Source organism: Primulina eburnea, chromosome 7 (genome assembly GCF_022965805.1).
Source record: "Primulina eburnea isolate SZY01 chromosome 7, ASM2296580v1, whole genome shotgun sequence".
In the NCBI taxonomy this organism is placed as follows: Eukaryota; Viridiplantae; Streptophyta; class Magnoliopsida; order Lamiales; family Gesneriaceae; genus Primulina; species Primulina eburnea.
The window spans coordinates 9,533,532-9,552,739 of NC_133107.1; the positions used below are offsets into that span (position 1 = coordinate 9,533,532).

At 33.8% G+C, this 19,208-nt stretch overlaps 1 protein-coding gene and 1 pseudogene across 2 annotated transcripts; one reads left to right on the plus strand and one right to left on the minus strand.

Annotated features, from left to right (window-relative positions):
• Window positions 1–1,627: 1,627 nt before the first annotated feature.
• On the plus strand, window positions 1,628–6,644 carry LOC140837188 (probable WRKY transcription factor 57). Of its 2 annotated transcripts, none has more exons than XM_073203242.1 (4): window positions 1,628–2,269; window positions 3,850–3,993; window positions 4,782–5,152; window positions 6,441–6,644. In XM_073203242.1, the coding sequence occupies exons 1-3, from the start codon at window positions 1,848–1,850 to the stop codon at window positions 5,149–5,151; spliced, it is 936 nt and encodes a 311-aa protein (XP_073059343.1). In that variant the 5' UTR covers window positions 1,628–1,847; the 3' UTR covers window position 5,152; window positions 6,441–6,644. The 2 variants fall into 2 exon arrangements, with proteins under 2 accessions (XP_073059343.1, XP_073059345.1); XM_073203244.1 differs by having other exon boundaries at window positions 6,450–6,644.
• A 4,180-nt stretch (window positions 6,645–10,824) lies between these two features.
• Window positions 10,825–13,675, minus strand: LOC140837189 (uncharacterized; annotated as a pseudogene).
• Window positions 13,676–19,208: the final 5,533 nt, after the last annotated feature.

Sequence of the window (19,208 nt, forward strand, 5' to 3'; positions counted from 1 at the left end):
TATAGCTTTTAGAAGAGGTCTTGCTACACTCTTCTTTCTTCCTCCTTCATATATTTTGTTTTTTTGCTTATCTAGCTATAATAGGTATACAAAGAGAGTAGGTCTCTAGTGAGACGGTCTTTAAAATCTTAATCTGTGAAACAGGTCGACCCTACCGATATTCACAATAAAAAGTAATACTCTTCGCATAAAAAGTAATACTTTTTCATGGATAACTCAAATAAAATATCTGTCTCACAAAATACAACATGTGATATCGTCTCACATAAGTTTTTGTCATACAAGTATGTATCTGCTAAATTCCCTCGCCATAATTTGGTGTTGTTTCTTTTTTTAAAAAAAACATAGGTAAAACAAAATATATGCCTATGCATGATCATAAACCAGTTAATAAAACATCAATTACCAAGGCTACATTAATTATCAAATTAAGATTAATTAATGATGAAAATAGCAATATTAAATATGTAAATTCTTTCCAAAAACAAATAATTAAAATAAAATAATATGATATGACAATTAATTAGCTTGAGATATTACCCTAGTGTGATCCCTAGCCTAGTAAAAAGCAATGGTCCTGGTACATGAATGAGTTCGATATAATGAACCCAACCTTTTGTTAACGTATCAACATCAGTAGTTATTAATTGGTGGGCCAATTTTGGCTTTTATTATGGAAAACCCATTTGCAAAAAGTTTAAATAATCATCTCAAAATTAAGCAATATTCACGTTTGCCTTTAATATATATATATATATATATATATATATATATATATATATATAAATATTTTATATTTCGGAACAAAAAAAACTTAGCTTGGAAGCGTAATATAGTTAATAAGAGATTAACTAATTGAAATTCTAATCAAAAAATAAATTAAAGTTGAGTTTGGATCGAATAATTTGATTCGAAAAAGTTTTTAGATACTTCATGTCAAATAAAATTTGTCGTGGTCGTTGTTGCATATAAAATCAAGAGTGAGTCTCATGTGAGACCGTCTCACGGATCATAATCAGTGAGACGGGTCAACCCTACCCATATTCATAAAAAAAGTAATACTTTTAGCATAAAAAGTAATACTTTTTCATGAGTGATCCAAATAAGAGATCTGTCTCATAAATACGACCCGTGAGACCGTCTCATACAAGTTTTTGCTAAAATCAATTGTAATGACTAATGGTCTATCTAATTTGTAAGCTTTCAATGAAAATTCAAATGACGTTTTAGCAACATGGATAGGATTAGATTGTGAGCTGAGTTGAGTTGAGTCGAGCTGAGCCGAGCGGAGTCTGGCCGATTGAGTTTTATTTGTAATGAAACGAGGAGATCATAGTTTTTGGGAGAGCATCATATAGTGTGTTTTTTTATCGGTTCGGTTTAGTTTTCAATCTTTTGAGCGGTTGATTATGTGATCAAGGGGTTTAAACAAAAGCAACTTTTTGCATACAATTCATGTGTTTGTGTGTGTGTGTGTGTGATTTTTTTAATTTTTTTTAATATCTTTTCTTGTGCGATGTTGTGCTTCAATTTCAGCCTCTCGCCTTTACTATTTAAGGGTTGACGCCCAATTTTTTAAAATTATCTCTTTTCCTAAAATAAATTTAAATATATATTAAATAAAAAGAAATCAAATCATATCAAATCTAGCCAATAACAGCTTCTTACCAAAAGACTACTACGCGTAAATTTCTCTTTCCCTCTGTGGGGAAACCCTAGTTTTCTGGTTCCAAGTCGTTTTCTCCTCGGTGATTCAAGGTCTTCTCCGGCTGATTATCGAGCGGATTTACGCGTACAGAGAGGTGAAGTTCGTGGTGAATTAGCGGTTATTGGGCCTGGGTGGTTTTATGGCGGGGAAGAAGGTTGATCCTGAAATTGCGGCGGAGTCGAGCTGGTCGCTGGGCGATTCTGAGGGTTTGAATGACGGGTGTTTCTTCGGAGGTGACTACAAAGTCAGCGGAGGGTTACACGAGTTCGCGTGGAGTTTCCCGGAGGAATCTGCTGTCGGTGGAGGTGGTGACGGAGGTTTCGATGGTTTGGATCGGATTGAATCCGGTTTCGCCGGGGGCGGGGCGGATGATTATACTTACGCTGCTGCCTCATCGACTCCTCGGAGTACAGAGTCGACGGTGCTGGCGGAGGAAGAGAAAATGGTGTCGGCTTCCGCTTCGGCTTCCAATCCATCGGTGTCTTCCAGCTCGTGCGAGGATCGGCCGGAGAAGTCGACCGCCTCCGGCGGAACCAGCTCCAACCCCCCACCCGACTCAGCGTGAGTGTATTAGCGCCACTGCATGCATGTGTTGTCCAATCAAGAATTCCTTTAGGCAAAACACAGATTTTTGCATTCACCCTCCCCGTAACTTTGTGTTCTACACTTTGGGAAACTTCCCTTGCCACAAAGTGAAAAACACACGAGTCAGGTAAGTGTGAAAAAAAGAGGGGAGAAAGCAGGAACGTGCTCATGCGTGTCCGTACAATCTTTGCACAGAGTCTCTAGAAGCATCAAACTGTCGACGCAAATTGTGGGCTAGGTATTTGCGGAATTTGAGGATAACTTAGGGGCTCTTTAGGTATTTATTAAACATGTGTTCTTTGTATGTATCACGCACAGCCGCTATTGCGGCGGCAATCAAACGCTATAAATTCGTCTTCAAATTTTTTAAAATAATTCATTTTTCCTCCTCGAGTGTTGCTTTTCAGCGAAGAAATCGAGAATTTTTTCGTCTTTATTCAAAATCCAGACTATGCGTGTGGGAAACCGCTTTCCACTTTCTTTTCATCGTCACTTTCTGGAAGTTCTTTTTTATTATTATATGAGGTGAGTTTTTTTGTGGGATCGAATCCAAACCTCAGATTTATGCATGTTAGATTTTGTCGAAAAAAGATTTTTGATCATGATCCTCGTAAAGTGGTCCGGTTCTTGCATCTATCTTCATATTCATTTAGATAAATTTTTCAACCATATCATTATTTTGCTTTTCTTTTTTTTTTTTATTACAAACATGAGGGAAGGGAGTTTGGTGTCACCGGGTTTGAATTCTAGCATCTCCCATAACGAGAAGAGGCCATGAGGGTGGCGGTGTTATTTTGTTTTTTGGGTGTGGGTTAGAAGCTAAACTTTCATAGCACACGTGCGTGAAAGTCATCCAATGTCAGCTTTTTATGGCTTATTATTACATATCATTTTATCTTTCATAATGTATCAGATTATTTTATTTGACAGTTCCATATATATATGGCTCAAGTAAACCACAGTGTCTCGTGAACTGTGTCTGCCATTGTTTTTTGGGGATCTGTTGCCTCGTAATCTTAACAAACAACCATATGTGTGCAGTGCGCATATTATATATATATATATATATATATATATATATATATATATTGCATGATTGGAAAAAGCGACGTGCCACTCTGGAAGTAGACTAAATGCATGAAATTCATGCGAGAGCGTCCTGTCGGGATATAATGAAAGATGATGAACTAAAATCGGTTTGGTTTTCTTTCTGTAGTAGCATAATTTTTCCTTCCCCGGCTTTAACAATTGGTTGCGCAGTTATTAATAAGCAATTTTGTCTCCCAAAATTATGAACATGAGGCATTGTATGTTTCAAATTCATATCCTTGTTGCTTTCATTGGATGCAAACTTTTATTTTCATCACTGGAATAATGCTCCTACTAATATCCTATCAGAACCTTCAATATGCCCATAAAGTTTTGGTGTTATCAGGGTCGTGTATCATTCCCCCGCAATAGCATGAATTAACATAATGGCTCTTCTTGTGTTTTTCAATGTGATTACGATTTAGGTAGTTCGAATGTATAACGAAGGATGAATATTCGATCTGCAGGATCAAGACTAAGAAGAAGGGTCAAAAGCGAATCCGCCAACAACGATTTGCCTTTATGACTAAAAGTGAAGTTGATCATCTAGAAGATGGATATAGATGGAGAAAATATGGACAGAAAGCTGTTAAGAATAGTCCATTTCCAAGGTATCTGTCCTATATATAAATCCATCCACGCTTAGTTCCCTATAATAGAAAAAGGAAAAGTAACATGCAAATCTGTACTTCAACCATACTGGATGGATTCCCTGTAAAGAAAAGTTGATATGGAATAGGCCTCCAATGATATATTTAATTTCTTGTTTGGTTTTTTCTACTAACTTGTACTGCAACCTCAATCTGATCACTAGTACTCTGAACAGTAATCTAGATCCTGCCTCTCAACTTACGATGATGTCTAGCACTACTAGTATAATCCACAAACAAGGTAGAGTCAATATATGAATTTTTGGTCGAATATTTGTTCTAGTCTCATGAGTAAAGAACTACGAATTGAAAAAACAATGGCCTTAATGATCATGGTTTTGGCTTTCTTGTATATGGAACTCTACTCTTGGCTGGTCAATTATATTTGTCCTCATGATTGCGGTTTGAGTTTTGATCCAGAGATGCGATCAAACGTTTGTGTTCGGCTATTGTACTTAATATCTAGCATTTTAGTTGTATTGCTGCTACGTATTAGTCATCTTATGTACAACCATGCAGTCTTAAACATTGCATAAAATGAAGTTCGAATACACAAAACAAAATCTTGAGATCAATCTAATATTAAGGATGGTGAACACATGCAATCCAGTGATAGATATAGTAGATCAGTTTTGATAATTACCGAGCTTGAATGATACATCAGATGCAACTTTGGGCTTGGCTAATTGCAAAAGGTCTAGAATTGGGGTGTAACTTAGTTCACAAGATCGTTTTATTATTCTCCGCAGGAGCTACTATCGATGTACAAACAGTAAGTGCACGGTTAAAAAAAGAGTTGAAAGATCCTGCAAGGATCCAACAGTGGTGATTACTACATATGAAGGGCAACACTGTCACCACTCAGTAGGATTTCCAAGAGGCAGGATCATTCCACAGGACGCCACCTTTACTAGGCCGCTAGCTACTTCTACCTCTCAATTTTATTATCCCAGACTCCAATTTCTTCAAGAAAATTCTATACAATTTACACAGTCCCCCAGCACTCAAGGTCATGTCGAACAGTCACATATAGTCCGAGGGACGAGTTCCAAACCTCCTACCGACGAAGGCCTCATCGGGGATATTGTTCCTCCTGGGATGAGGAAAGGACAATTATGAGGTACAAACTTAACTCTTCTGTTAATCTGAAATGCATGTGTTTTACCTTGAATCCGTGTGAGGGTGAAGTACATACACGACACTCACACGTCAATGGGAAGGAAAAGTTTTTGGTAAAATAGAGGAAAGATCATATGGAATCCTTTCAAAAAGCTTTCCACTTGTGATTAAGCTCCTAAAATTCTTCACGCAGCACATATCAAAATACTTGTGCACTTTTATCATCAATTGGACCAAAAAGCTTTCCACTTGTACTGAATATGATACCAGTCGATCCCTTTTCCAATATCTTCTTTTGTCCTCTTCCGAGACCATATCATGCCATACATGCAATCCTCCATTTGGCTTCTATTTTATAAACTATATTATACTAGCATTTATTTGAAGGGCTCATATTATACCATATCCTTTGTTTCTTACCTCGACCGACCGCCTATGTATGAGGCGGGTGTTTTAGGCGGCCCAAGCTATGCGGTGTTGGCGAGGCGGGTCGAGGCGGCGAACAGGCGGGTCGAGCGGGGCGAGGCGGCGGGCGAGGCGGCGAGCAGGCGGGCGAGTCAGTCAAGATTTTTAAGTTGTAGTCAACAATTTTAAAAACCTAGTCAAAGTAAACTAATTTTAAATATTAAAACCCTAATACGCCTCACTTTTTTTGTTTTATTTTTTGTTTTCACTCTCAATTCTCAACCACCACACACAATCCGCCTGCCGTCGCCCGCCGTCTACTGCCGCCAGCAGTCAGAAAAATAATTAAAAATATTTAAACTTAGTTTTTTGGTAAAAATAATTATATTACTTTGTTAGCCTAATAGCATTAATATGATGATGAATCTTTATTAATTGCACATTATCTAGATGATATTATATTTTGTGCTTAAACATTATTTAATTGTACATTTTATATAAAAATGAATATATCCGGATGATCAATATATTTAGATAAATTTGTGGAATTTTTAATGGGGATTAAGCTATATATCTGTATGCCTATTCTTTTCACTCATGTTAGTTTGATTCCAAATTTTCTAATACCTTTTGCCACCACCCATGTGAAGAAGTGGGAAGAGGTCAAGGTTCAAACTCTCGTGAAAACAAAAACTCCCCTGCCAAGTTGTTACAAAAAAAGTTGCCCGAATACTTTTAAAAATATTTCGTTGATATAAGTGAATATTCTATGTGCATCAATTCTTTTCATCTGCATTATTACATTTTTTCTTTGGATGTAAGTGTATCTTAGTATTTGCATTAATTACTCTTTCACTCCCATTTCACACATTTATCTGGCACAGGTGAGCTAGGAATATGGATCACAAGGCGGCACAGCCACCGGATGATTATTATTTACGAGTATATATTCTTACTGAATTCTGAAACACATTATTCTCCAGGTTAGATGTTAAATTGATCCATTTGTATGATCAAAATTTGTTAAGCACTTTTCCCTTTGTATTTACCCTATTCCCATCTGTGTACTAGTAATTTCCACTTCATTTGTTTTGGGCTCCTTGTTATATGAATATCATATTAACAATATGTACTTGTTTTTAGTCATGTGAAATTTTGTATCTGCGTGACTGCCACGATATACAATATCATATATGTAGGATAGTTTTGTTGGAGTACTGTTTTATCGTACCCAAGACACAGCGGACGTTTAAAATTTGTGTATCAACGTCTGAAATGTTCTTTGGGCGTCATATAAATTTAAACATTCTTAGGGTGTTTAAAATTGTTATCTATGCATATATAACGCGGGCTCCAAAATATTTCATATTTTAAGCGTAGATAGTATTTCTTGTATAACTCTTCGAACAGGATTTCTCTCTTTTTGATCGCCTAATCAACTCCACAATCGGAGACTGGATTCCTTGTTTAGATCTCACTAAATATATAAACAATTTTGCATCGAGACTGGATTGTTTAGTTTGAGAGATCTTGCGGCGATGATGGCCATGGAAGTGGCCGTGAATATTTCTTGAGAAAAAAACCAAGTGGCCGTGAATTTGGTTGAAGGAAGGAGAGAAAAAATTTTGTCAGCAAAAATAGTATTATTTCATATGACTCTCAATGAAAATATTTATAGAAATCGATTCCTGATCACATCAGGAGTCCTATTAGGATTCATTATCATACTCTCACCAGGATTCTCTATTTTTATTAATTAAAATTCTCATGTTTATTTTATCATGTATTAATAAACTCTTTATAATGCATGATATATTTATATACACATCTTTTTATCACCATATAAAGTATATGTATGTGTGTGTATATATATACACACACACATACATACATATATATGTATATGCACATATACTATATGTATAGACATATTATTTAACAAGTAAGTATTTATTTTTAAATTTGTTTAATTAACTTATTGGTTAATTAATTCTAAACTCATCTAGAATATTTTATGAGATTTTTTTACATATTAGTAGTCACTAATACTATTATTTAATTAGTAAATTTCAAATTCACTAAATAAATAATTGTGAACTCATAACTCCGATTGACGATTTGACAGCCCCTATATATAAAAGATATAAATCTTGCTCTTATATTGAAAATTTATAAGATCAAAATTTTCACTAATATATTTTTGGCATCTGCCAATAACTCATTCACCAAAACATGCAGTTTCACTTTCCTTACTTAATTAGCGTAGTTAAGCTAACTTGAATTTATCTCATCTTATAAAGTCAACTTATAAATTTTTTGTAAGCATTTTGTTTGATCGTCATCAAATTACAGTCACCAAATTCAACTTCTTGAACGTTGACTGTCTCAACGGGAATACAGAATCATATGCTTATGACCCTAAATGGTTCAGGATATATCTAGTTGTGGGTTTACATCTCCATGTGATTCACTATAACATTTATTTTTATTCGGACTTATCCTAATTAGCCTCATTCTTTTTATGAACAACTTGATCAAGAATGTCAAAACTCATTTCTCATTGCACTCAACTGATTCTAAGAGTAGGTCTATTGTGAGACGGTCTTACGAATATGTATTTGTGAGACGGGTCAACCATACCGATATTCACAGTAAAAAGTAATATTCTTAGTATAAAAAGTAATATTTTTTTATGGATGACCCTAAGCTATCTCTCTCACAAAATACGACGACAGTGATATAAAATATAAATACAATTCTAATATTTTAAACAGTACAGCTGCTCAAATAGTCAAACACTCACATTTCGATTTTTTTTGTAGAAACAATTATTGTACCAAATACCTTAAGGATGGGCCCGTTAGGGTTAGACCCAAACCAGATCTGAACCCCTTGCCCATGTCCAGCCAAGGTGAGAGGCCCATCACGTGCCCAAGTATTTTCCCATGAATATCATATTTGGGTGTATAATTTATTCATTCACTATATTGCTTTTCAGCAACACTCTTGGTTGTTCTCCACTTATATCCTCAGTATCTGACTTGAGCGTCGGAGGGGTTACGCCGGGACAATATCCCGGTCCCTTCGTGATTCAGGCTCAGGACAAATTCGAAGCATGCGTCTGGATTAGTGTCATTTGCTGGAATCAGACCCTAAATTTTCAGTGAGTATCAATACCCAATAAATTTTATTTCCAAAAAGTATAAAACAAATATAACCATAGTTGAAACTTACTTTTGTTGGCATCCTTTTTTTTTTCTATAGACACGATGTGACTTCCTTTTCATAAACTACCAATGGTATTAAATTTAACCGAAAAAATCTCTAATCAACATACAGCCGTACACGTGTACGATCGGATTTTTTTTATTCCATTACATTTTCTGAGCACTTTTCCACTCTCCTTCCTAATCGGGGACGACGGTATTGGTCCACTAAATTGGGCCGGCTCACCTGACCTATGGGCCCACCATTGGCCCACGTGGTTGCTTTTAAAAATGAAAAGAAAATTTCAAGCAGTTATAGCGAAGAATTTAAATAATTCATATTATTTATTTTTATTTAAGAGTTTATGGGAGTTGGGTAGAATTTAGGGTTTTCTGTTTTACCAAAAAAACTGTAAATTGTGGTAATTATGGAATTTAATCTTTGAAAACGTTCAGCAACTCAAACGTCATATGTTTGTCGCTCTCTTATTATCGATTTAATAGATACGAGTGAAAAAAAAATCGGAGCCCTTTTAATAAACTTTTTTTTTCAACATTTTATGTGTATTATTGGAAACATATGATTTATTGTGTCTAAAAACAATTTCTTGTTTTTCATATTGGTATTTGTATCATCACAACCAAATTTGGTATCAAAGTAATGAAATGGCAGCCTAGCCTTTATTGCAAGTCACTGCTTTATTTATCTAGTTGTTGAACTAATTAATATTTAATTGGTAAATAATATTTAATATGTTGGTCTAAAGTTAAAAAAAAATTACATGCAAAAGTATTTACTAAATATTTTTTCTCAAATCTTTGATGTACTTGGCATCTTCAAACTTCGGATAAATAAAGAATCGTGAAAATAACCAATATTTTAAAAATTAATAAATCAATTTACCCAAAAAAATTATACCAAAGGATTAACTTAAGTTTCAATTAATTAATTAGATTATGCTAATATGTTAAATACTTGTTTTATATATGGTAATGTTTTGAAAATTTTATAAAATTAGGTAAATGTGATACAATTATTAAATTAAATAAAAATAAGAATTACATTGATTGGAAATTTGAACCTAGTACAAATTCCTAGCGACCTTTCGTCGACAACTTCTTTAAATTAAAGTGTTTTTCAAGAAACCTCACATGTTCAATGAGAAGTTATATCAGTTGATATCTCAATTAATGCACAATTACTTTACCACTTTACACACCTCATTGCCAAAACTATAATGAGGGTTAGCAAATGACATTACATTTTATCCATGTTATTCAAATTACTTTTTACTTATTTTCGACTTGTTAAAAGTACATCGGTAATGAGACACGTAGTTTATGTCAAACATGTTTGACGATTTAAGTTCAAAACGTTTGTCGTTTTATAAAAAAATATGACTGATGATAACTATCTGACTTCGATGATAACTATCTGAATTCGAATTCAGATATTTGGATGGTAACATCACTTGTTAATCCTTCAAGCAACGTGATGGAAACAAAGGATCATTGCATTCCAAGATAAAGCGTGTTTGCACTACTCTAAAGTGACGATAGCTAAAATAATTTAAATAAATAATAATTGCCCCCGATTAGGATCGCATTAAGTTAATCTTCCTAACCCAATTGCAATGGTGCCAACACTTTTATTTTCAAAGGAAGACAACTTTTAACACATTAGAATAAACACTAATCGCCCCGATTAGGATCAGATTAAGTTAATCTTTCTAATCCAATTGCAATGGTGCCAATCATTAGATAGTAAACAAGGAAATTAGTCTTATCAAGATCAAACGTTATATATTCTTATGGTGTAAAAGATGCAAAAAGACATTAGGAGGGGACAAATAAGTGTATATGCATATGATTGTTCCTCCCGAATCAAAGGTGGTGAACTATGCTCCATCAAAATGGATTGAATGAAGATTGGGGCGTTGTTCGTGCCGAGTGCGAGTTGTTAAATGGCTCTTACATGAAAGATATGGACTTCCTTTTACCAAGCACTTGAGGTTCTCAAATGTCTTTAGGGCTCCCTAATATCTTGTGAAGAATAAGGCAACACAATTATTTGGGAGCAAAATGAGTTATATAAATAAAATAATTCTTTGCTTTTAGTCTTGAATAAATGGACTACTGGATAACAGAAATTTATCCGATGTCAAATCACTACTTCAAAACAAAGATGAAAAACAAAAATGAACTTAAGAGTCTGCAAAAGGTGATGAATGATCTTAAAACGTGCAAATATGGGATGAATCAGGAGGCTTCTTGTAGTTGGGATGAGCGCAGCGCAGCATGAAAGAACCATTGTATGAGACCTGTTTTCTAAGTTTATTTGAATCTTTATGAGCTTACCAGAAAATTAAACTCCAAAAAATGGGGAATCTTCGTCATCCTCGTCCTCTTCGGGAGCTGGAAGATTGAGATCGAGTAAATCAGGCAGCTTAGGCTTCTTAACCGGACTATCACTGGTGTTTTCCCTGCCGCCACCAATGAAATGTGACCTCTTGTGTCCACCTAATGCCTGACCGTTCTTGAAAACTCTTTGGCAAAATGGACAAATATGAACCTTGGTACTTTTCTTAGACTTGATTTGTTTTTCAGCATATTGAAATGAATCATTATCAGTTACTTTTCTCTTGCTAGCAGATGCACCAAATCTATTACAAGTTCTGAAGTCATTGTACTCGTGGAGGCTGTTCTCATCGCTTTGATGCCTCGATTCGGTGGCATTGTTTCGTTTATGGCAAGGTCTGTGCCCTCCAAGAGCCTGAATGAGTTGAACGTCTTAGTACAGTTCAAGCATTCGTATTTTCGTCTCTTCTGAGTATAGTTCTGTGCCTCAGAATCTGGTGAACCATTCTTTGGTTTAAAACAAGTTTCGTTCCACAATTTAGGACTCCTCTTTTGGGCTTCAATCCTAGTTGAATTTGAAACCGTGTGAGCATCATCATCCCCATTTTCCTTCACCAGGGACTTATTGCCTTCATCAAACATGCCATTTCTGTAAAACCCGTCAAAAGACACATCCGACTCGACCTTAGCACATTCATCCAAGAAATAACCAGAATCAGAATCCTCCATTTGAATTATCTCAGCATCCAAAGCAGTTTCTTTAATCTTTCTATCCCCAAGTTTCTTTACTTGGGTCGTGTTGGTCCGGTTGTGACTGTGATTTAAGCCATATTTACCATCATTTCTCATGTCAAGAGAAGATGATTTGGTCTCCAAAACAGCTGAATTGTTATCAGAAGATTCTACAACCGAGTAAACACCACCCCTCTTCACATAATCCATAGACAACAACATTAAACAGACAGCCACCGCTTCTGGTTCATTTCCATCAATCTCCGAAACAGATGAAGAACCATTATTAGCCATGTTAAAAGGAGAACTGGGTATGCTTTTATCAGACCTCTTACTCTTCGATGACCTCGTTCGAACAATCATGTCCTCGACTTCCGTATCCGAACAACTATCCAGTACCAGCTTCTGGTTTTCACTAGTCCAAGATTGATCATCCTTCAAATTAACCTTATCTTTCTCAGAGTGAACCGCCATATGACCACACAAAGCTTTCATTGATTGAAACCCTTTACCACATTGCTTGCAAACTCTCTCTAGTGAAGACTCGAATCTTGAATCCGCTGCCCTCCAAGTTTTCTTGGGATTCTCCCTCAGGCCGTAACTAGATTGCCCGTTCACAAACTCAGCAAAATTCTGCTGTACGTCATCAATTGGAGATGGAATTCTTTTCATGCTGGCCTCAACTTTTCTCTCAGGTTCAGCTGAATTCGCAATCACATGAGACCTAATGTGACCCCCTAACGACTTCCCACACGGGTATTTCTTGTTGCAAAACTTGCAAACAAATCTCAAACTTATATCCTCCGCCATCAAATGATTCGATCCACCCACCATACCAAGATAATCCCAACACCAAATCAAGATCACCTAACAAGTAAATGAACTCAAACTGTGCAACAATGCAGCATTTCCTGATCTACCACTTCATATACAGTTCAAGAAACAGAGAAACGAGAAAAAAACAGACCCAAGATCAGGAAAAAAAACAACTGTAGAGTATAAAACAGGAAAATAGGACTGGGCACAGATCACCAGGTCTATACCTTGATATTTCACAAGCGATGCAAACAAGAATATCAAACCGGTCAGATGTGACAGTTTAAGGGGAAGTAAAAGATCAGACCCACCACCAAAAGGAAACAGTCTTGGATTCAACATCCACGGATAATTCGCATAAACAACACCTTATAACGAATCAACCCCCCAAAATCAAAAACTTTATGTCAAAATCAAACTTTAAACAGATGGGTAGCTAAAGATAGCCTTGAACCAGCCGCTGCCCAACAAAGATCAAGAAATGAAACAGATGCCAAAGACTCTTTCCTCCCCACATTTCTCTCCTTTCCTCCCACATACACAATCTCTGTATGTATCCCTGTGTATCTATATTTTCCGTTTTCGTGCGCTATAGTGTGAGGCGTATTCCATGCATGAATGCAAATACAAATCAAGAGATGGGCGGCACGTGTAGTCGCTAGAGAGGGTTTCGTTGGCCAAAAATCAAACGCTCAAGATCTGTTGGATTGTTCTTTTGTGCTTTATCTGAGGACAGAATCTCAAAGGGTATGTGAAATTTTTGCTTGTGAAAACATAAATTTAGGATTTATATTCATGAAAAATTTGTTTTTTTTTTTATGCAGAAAAAATACTAAGAAATATCCAAAATGAACTTGGAGCAATGCCTTGTTTTGTCTTTGCTCAAATGTCAAGACTCGAGCCCATGAAAGCCCGATTCATCAGCCGTGTGTGGGCCGAAATTCCTCTTTTGCCCCTAAAACTATACTTACAATAATCAAATGTGTATATATAATATATCTATTTATTTTATACAATTTTTATATACCGCACGTTTACATAATCACCGATGAGGTGACATTCACACTAACATATCGAATAAACACCGATAAAATGACACTCTTATAAAAAAATACACCTATAATATCGTCCACCCTTATATAGAAAGAAATTGATATAATTTATGAATCAAAAGTCGTTAGATATAAAAATAGCAGGTACCATACTCTCTCATATATCTAGACTTGAACGAGGAACCTCTATATAAATATAAATATTATAAGTGTATTTTAGTGAACTTTTTCAAAATGTTGTGTGTTTATGGAGTGGAATTCCAAAATAAAACTTTAATTAATCTAGTGTATATAATTTGTAAACTTGTTTTGTTTTATTCAGATAAGGATAAAGTTTCAAACAATTAGTCAAATAAAAAAACTTATTATATTGAAAAGATTATTTTGTTATGTGGGGGATGTACATTTTGTTATATATTAATTAAATATTTATCGTGTATATCATTGTACAATAAAATTTTCAAGATATAATATACATGCGGTATAAAATATCCTAAATATCAGATGTCGTCTATTTAACTTAATATTGAAGAGTGGAGGGATGTTTATGTTAGTGGGGTAGCTAAACACTTCACCAATATCATGAATTTGATTTTGTTTACTTTTATTTTTCAAGGCAAAACTTGTGTGAGACAGTCTTACAGGTCGTATTTGGTGATTTGGATCTCTTGTTTGGGTTATTGATGAAAAAATATTACTTTTTAAGCTAAGGTATTACTTTTTATTGTGAATATAGGTAAAGTTGACCTGTCTCACTGATAAAGATTCGTGAGACCGTCTCACAAGACCTACTCATTTTCCAAACGAGTTTGTCACACGTGATTTGGAGACTACTACGTTGGCCCGAAAAGTTACCTGGTGCACGTCAAATGATAATAACGGTAGGTATCATTGTCATAAAACAAATGGATTACATACAATCTTTAGAGTGCTAATTCTGATTTTAGATATTTTTCTTACAAAGTTTTTAGAGTTCAGCGGATGTCAATATTTAAAATTACATAAAAGCTCATATGAGACTGTCTCACCGATCAATTTTGTTAGATGGATCTCAGATCTGGCTCGACTCATGAAAAATCTTACTTTTACGTCAAAAAAATGACTTTTTATAGTAAATATGAATCAGATCAATCCATCTCACATATATAGATACGTGATAAGATCTCAAAATAAGCTTAATTTTCAAATTATGTGATATAAAAAGTAATTACTTGTACAATATATTATGCAAAGTAATTTGTTGTAATTTAAAATATATCTTTTTTAGAAAAAGATTGGAGTTTTGGTGGTTACTTTTTAGGGATGTTACATAAAATCTTCTAAAGATCTAACATCATAATTAAATTGCACCGTTAATAATTTTTTAAAAAAATTGTCATTATTAGAGGGAATGAATCCCTCATGGTAATGGCACTGAACCCTAAAAAAACAAAATGAAAGCACGTTACATTCAAAAGTATGTGTCATTTGTTCCAATTCTTAATTTACTCATACCATTTTGCAATTATTATGATTTTCATTAAAAAAATTCAATCGTAAGATGAAGATATTTAATATCTCTTACGTTTATATCACGAGAAAAAATATAATATATAATCAGGGACGGATCCAAGAATAGACTTGGGATAAGCTTGAACTTAATGTGACAAATTTTATATTTTAAAAGGATAATTTTGGATATATAAGACTAAAATATTGGTCATGTTAAGAGTGTCCAGAAAAATTTTCATTTATATACAAAAATAACAGAATCACTTTTGAATAATGAGAATTAGCATGAGATGAATTTATGAATTTGAATCAAATTATGCAGGAACATAAAGCAAAATTTGAGGAGTGGGTCTCATGTGAGACCGTCTCACGGATCTTAATATGTGAGACGGGTCAACCCTACCCATATTCATAATAAAAAGTGGTACTCTTAGCATAAAAAATAATATTTTTTCATGGATGACCCAAATAAGAGATCCGTCTCACGAATACGACCCGTGAGACAGTCTCACACAAGTTTTTGTCAAATTTGAGATTAAGAAACACAAAAACAATTTTTTTTAATGAAAAATCAATTTTATTTGGAATTTTCCAATACTCCTTAAATTTTATAAAATCACATATACATATTTGTGGTATAAAATAAAAATAAAAACCTGAAATGAACTTTGGACAAGTGACATCTGACGTTCCAATATAAAGATGACATCAACATCGAAGGCTACAAATTGTAATGTCATCAACAAAATATTTAAAAAATGAAGAAGAAAAAGTGTTCTCAAGTTGCATATTGCACAATCACATAATTGTGTTGGACTATTGATTGAGGTTGACAACTTGTAATAGAGTAAGTTTTTTGTGAGATATGTTCACGAATTTTTATCTGTGAGACGGGTCAATCTTATCAATATTTACAATAAAAAATAATACTTTCAGCATAAAAAGTAATACTTTTTCATGGATGACCCAAATAAGATATTCGTCTCATAAAATACGACTCGTGAGACCGTCTCACACAAGTTTTTGTCTTTATAATAAATAAGTCGATTAGGATATACAAGTCATTTACAATAAATATCGAGTTACAAATAATACACATGCCAAACTATGAAATAAATTAATCAGAACTATGAAAAACAACTTCATTAACGAATTTATACACAAATAAGAACAAATAAAATAAAGAACATATATACAAAAAGAAAACCAAAGAACAAAAAGTGGATAGCTTGTTTATGCAATGACCACATCTATTGAAATTATACCAATTGTTATATATAAAAAAGACTTATTAGCGTCATTTGGTTTCTCCATTGAATCTTGATCTCTTGTTCTTGGTTTATCATCACAAAGCCGGGCTACAGCCCTCGCGCACATATGTCCTTGTTAACGTAATCGAAGTAAGTGTCAAATATATTAAATACAATAGGAATCAATACAAAAATCTCGAAGTTTTTTATTTGAAACTCATAGTTCATATTAGTATTTGTGGTCGTGATATACCTGATACTTCAAATTTGTGTGTCAACAATGAAACAAACAACTCATCAATTGATTCGCATAGTTCATACTAGTAGTTATGGTCGTGGCATACCCGATACTTCATACTTGTGTGTCAACAATGAAGCAAACTACTCATAGATTGATTGCAATTGAAATTTTTCTTAAACATATCAAGGACCCAAAATAATGAATAATTATATTTTTTTCTAAATTGGAAAAGATGGTTTTGATATGGTGGTTTAAGATTAGAGTACTTTTCTCTTTTGGTGAATTAATCATAACACATATTTTTTAATTAAAAAATTTAAATATTTTGTACAATTATGAAGAAAGATAATTAATTATTTCCTCAAAAAAAAAATACCATTATATAAAAAATTAAACTATAACTCTTTCTTAATATATTAAATACAAAGGAATAGTGAATATGGCTCCATTTACTAGTGTTTTTATTTTATTGGCCAAGTCAAACAATTGTGCGTGGATGTTTTCGTCCCACTCGCTCAACTTTTTCTTGAATCACTTCAACTTCTTAATTTAACACCAATTCTTAATTCTCATTGACGGACTCAACAAGAAAATTTAAATCAATCTCTCATTATAGCTATTGGATGCACTCACATTGGTTAGATCCAACATTAAGAAATGCATACATAGACTTGGAGAATTCTTCTCACTTAAGCTAGATTTTGAGATTGAGTTATGTCCAAGTTTAAATTTTAATATAGTATCAGAGCTCAGATTCCACTGTTATACGTTGGACTGCCCATAGTTGGACTCAATTATCATGTATGTTTCACGCTCCTAATATTCATTCCAAATATTCATTTTTCGCTTGAGTGTAGTGTATTAGTTTTCCTACATCTCAGTTGGAAAAATCAGTGGGAGTCCTATATATAAAACTTGTACAATCCCCTTTTTTTAACTAGCTTTTGGAGTTGAGTTATGTTCGAATCTCAATCTTAATATGGTATCATAGCCATGTTCCGATCCTGACCCTGGTTCTACCTTTATGTATTGGACTGCACGGATTTGGGCCACCCATTCTGCCTATAGTTAGGCCACGTGTAAACTTCACTTTCTAGATGTTCATTCCTGAACGTTAGGGTGTGTGTTAGTTGTTCCATAGAGGTTGTATAAAATCATTAAAAGTTGCATGTATAGACTTGAACAATCATTTTCCTTGAGCTATCTTTTGGAGTTGAGTTAGGTCTAAAACTCAATCTTGACATGGTTTCATAGACATGTTCCGATCCTTGTAGAGGTTTTACTGTCATGTATTAGACTTACCATAGTTAGGGTCACCCGTTCTACACATAATTGGGTTATTTGTAAACTTCACGCTCCAAATATTAATGCATGGGCGTCGGTGGTGTATGTTAGTAGTCTCACATCAATTAGATAAAATTTTTAGGATTTGCGTACATAGACTTGGACCATAACAATAATTGTTACTGTTGGGCAAAATAATCGAAACATGGTGTTTGAATTATTATACGGTTTAAAAGATTTGAGTTATACTGTTACTATCAGTTATAGCTTTTGGTAAAGCGCTCGGTCCTACAATTAGTATCAAAGACAAAGTCACATATTCGATTACAATTGATTGCAAGAAGTGAAATTATTAGGAAGTAGATTGATTGTTGGGTGTAATAATTTGTCTTTGATGGATTGAATAGTAGAAGAAACATGATACTTGAGCTGTTATACAATTTAAAAAATTTAAATTGCACTGTTATTTCCAACTATAATTTTTGGTAAAGCTGCAAACGTTCAATCCTACAATATCATATACTCACAATTATAAAACAAATGTCAAACTTTAACCCGTACCAATCTTTAAAAGAGAATACATGTTTGCTTCGACACATTTTTAAAAATTATTATTGATCACATGTACCTTTATATATATATATATATATATATATATATATATATATATATATATATATATATAAATCTTATGAGATTGTCTCACGTGTCAATTTTTTGAAATAGATATCCGATTCAACCCGATTCATTAAAAAATATAACTTTTTATACCAAAAGTATTACTCTCCATGATAGTTATAGATCGACTCAATCGATCTCACGAATAATAGTCATTGGTACCATTTAATAAGAGATCTACACATTTTTATAACTCTTTCAAAATTTTACCAAAAGTTATAGACGATAGTACAAATACAACTATAAATATTTTAAACGTATAACAACTCAAACTACAATAGATCACTCTTATATCAAGGAAAATTATTGCACCACAAAAGTTCTAACTTTAAAAAAGTACAAATTTCTTCAATACTTTTTAAAAAATTATTGTTAATTACATATAAAATTTTATACCACAACTAAAACCTTAATGAACTTATTAAATTGTCAACAATTAGAAGCTACTACCAAAATAAGAGTAGGTCTCATGTGAGATCGTTCACGGATCCTAATCTGTGAGACGGGTCAACCCTATCCATATTCACAATAAAAAGTAATACTC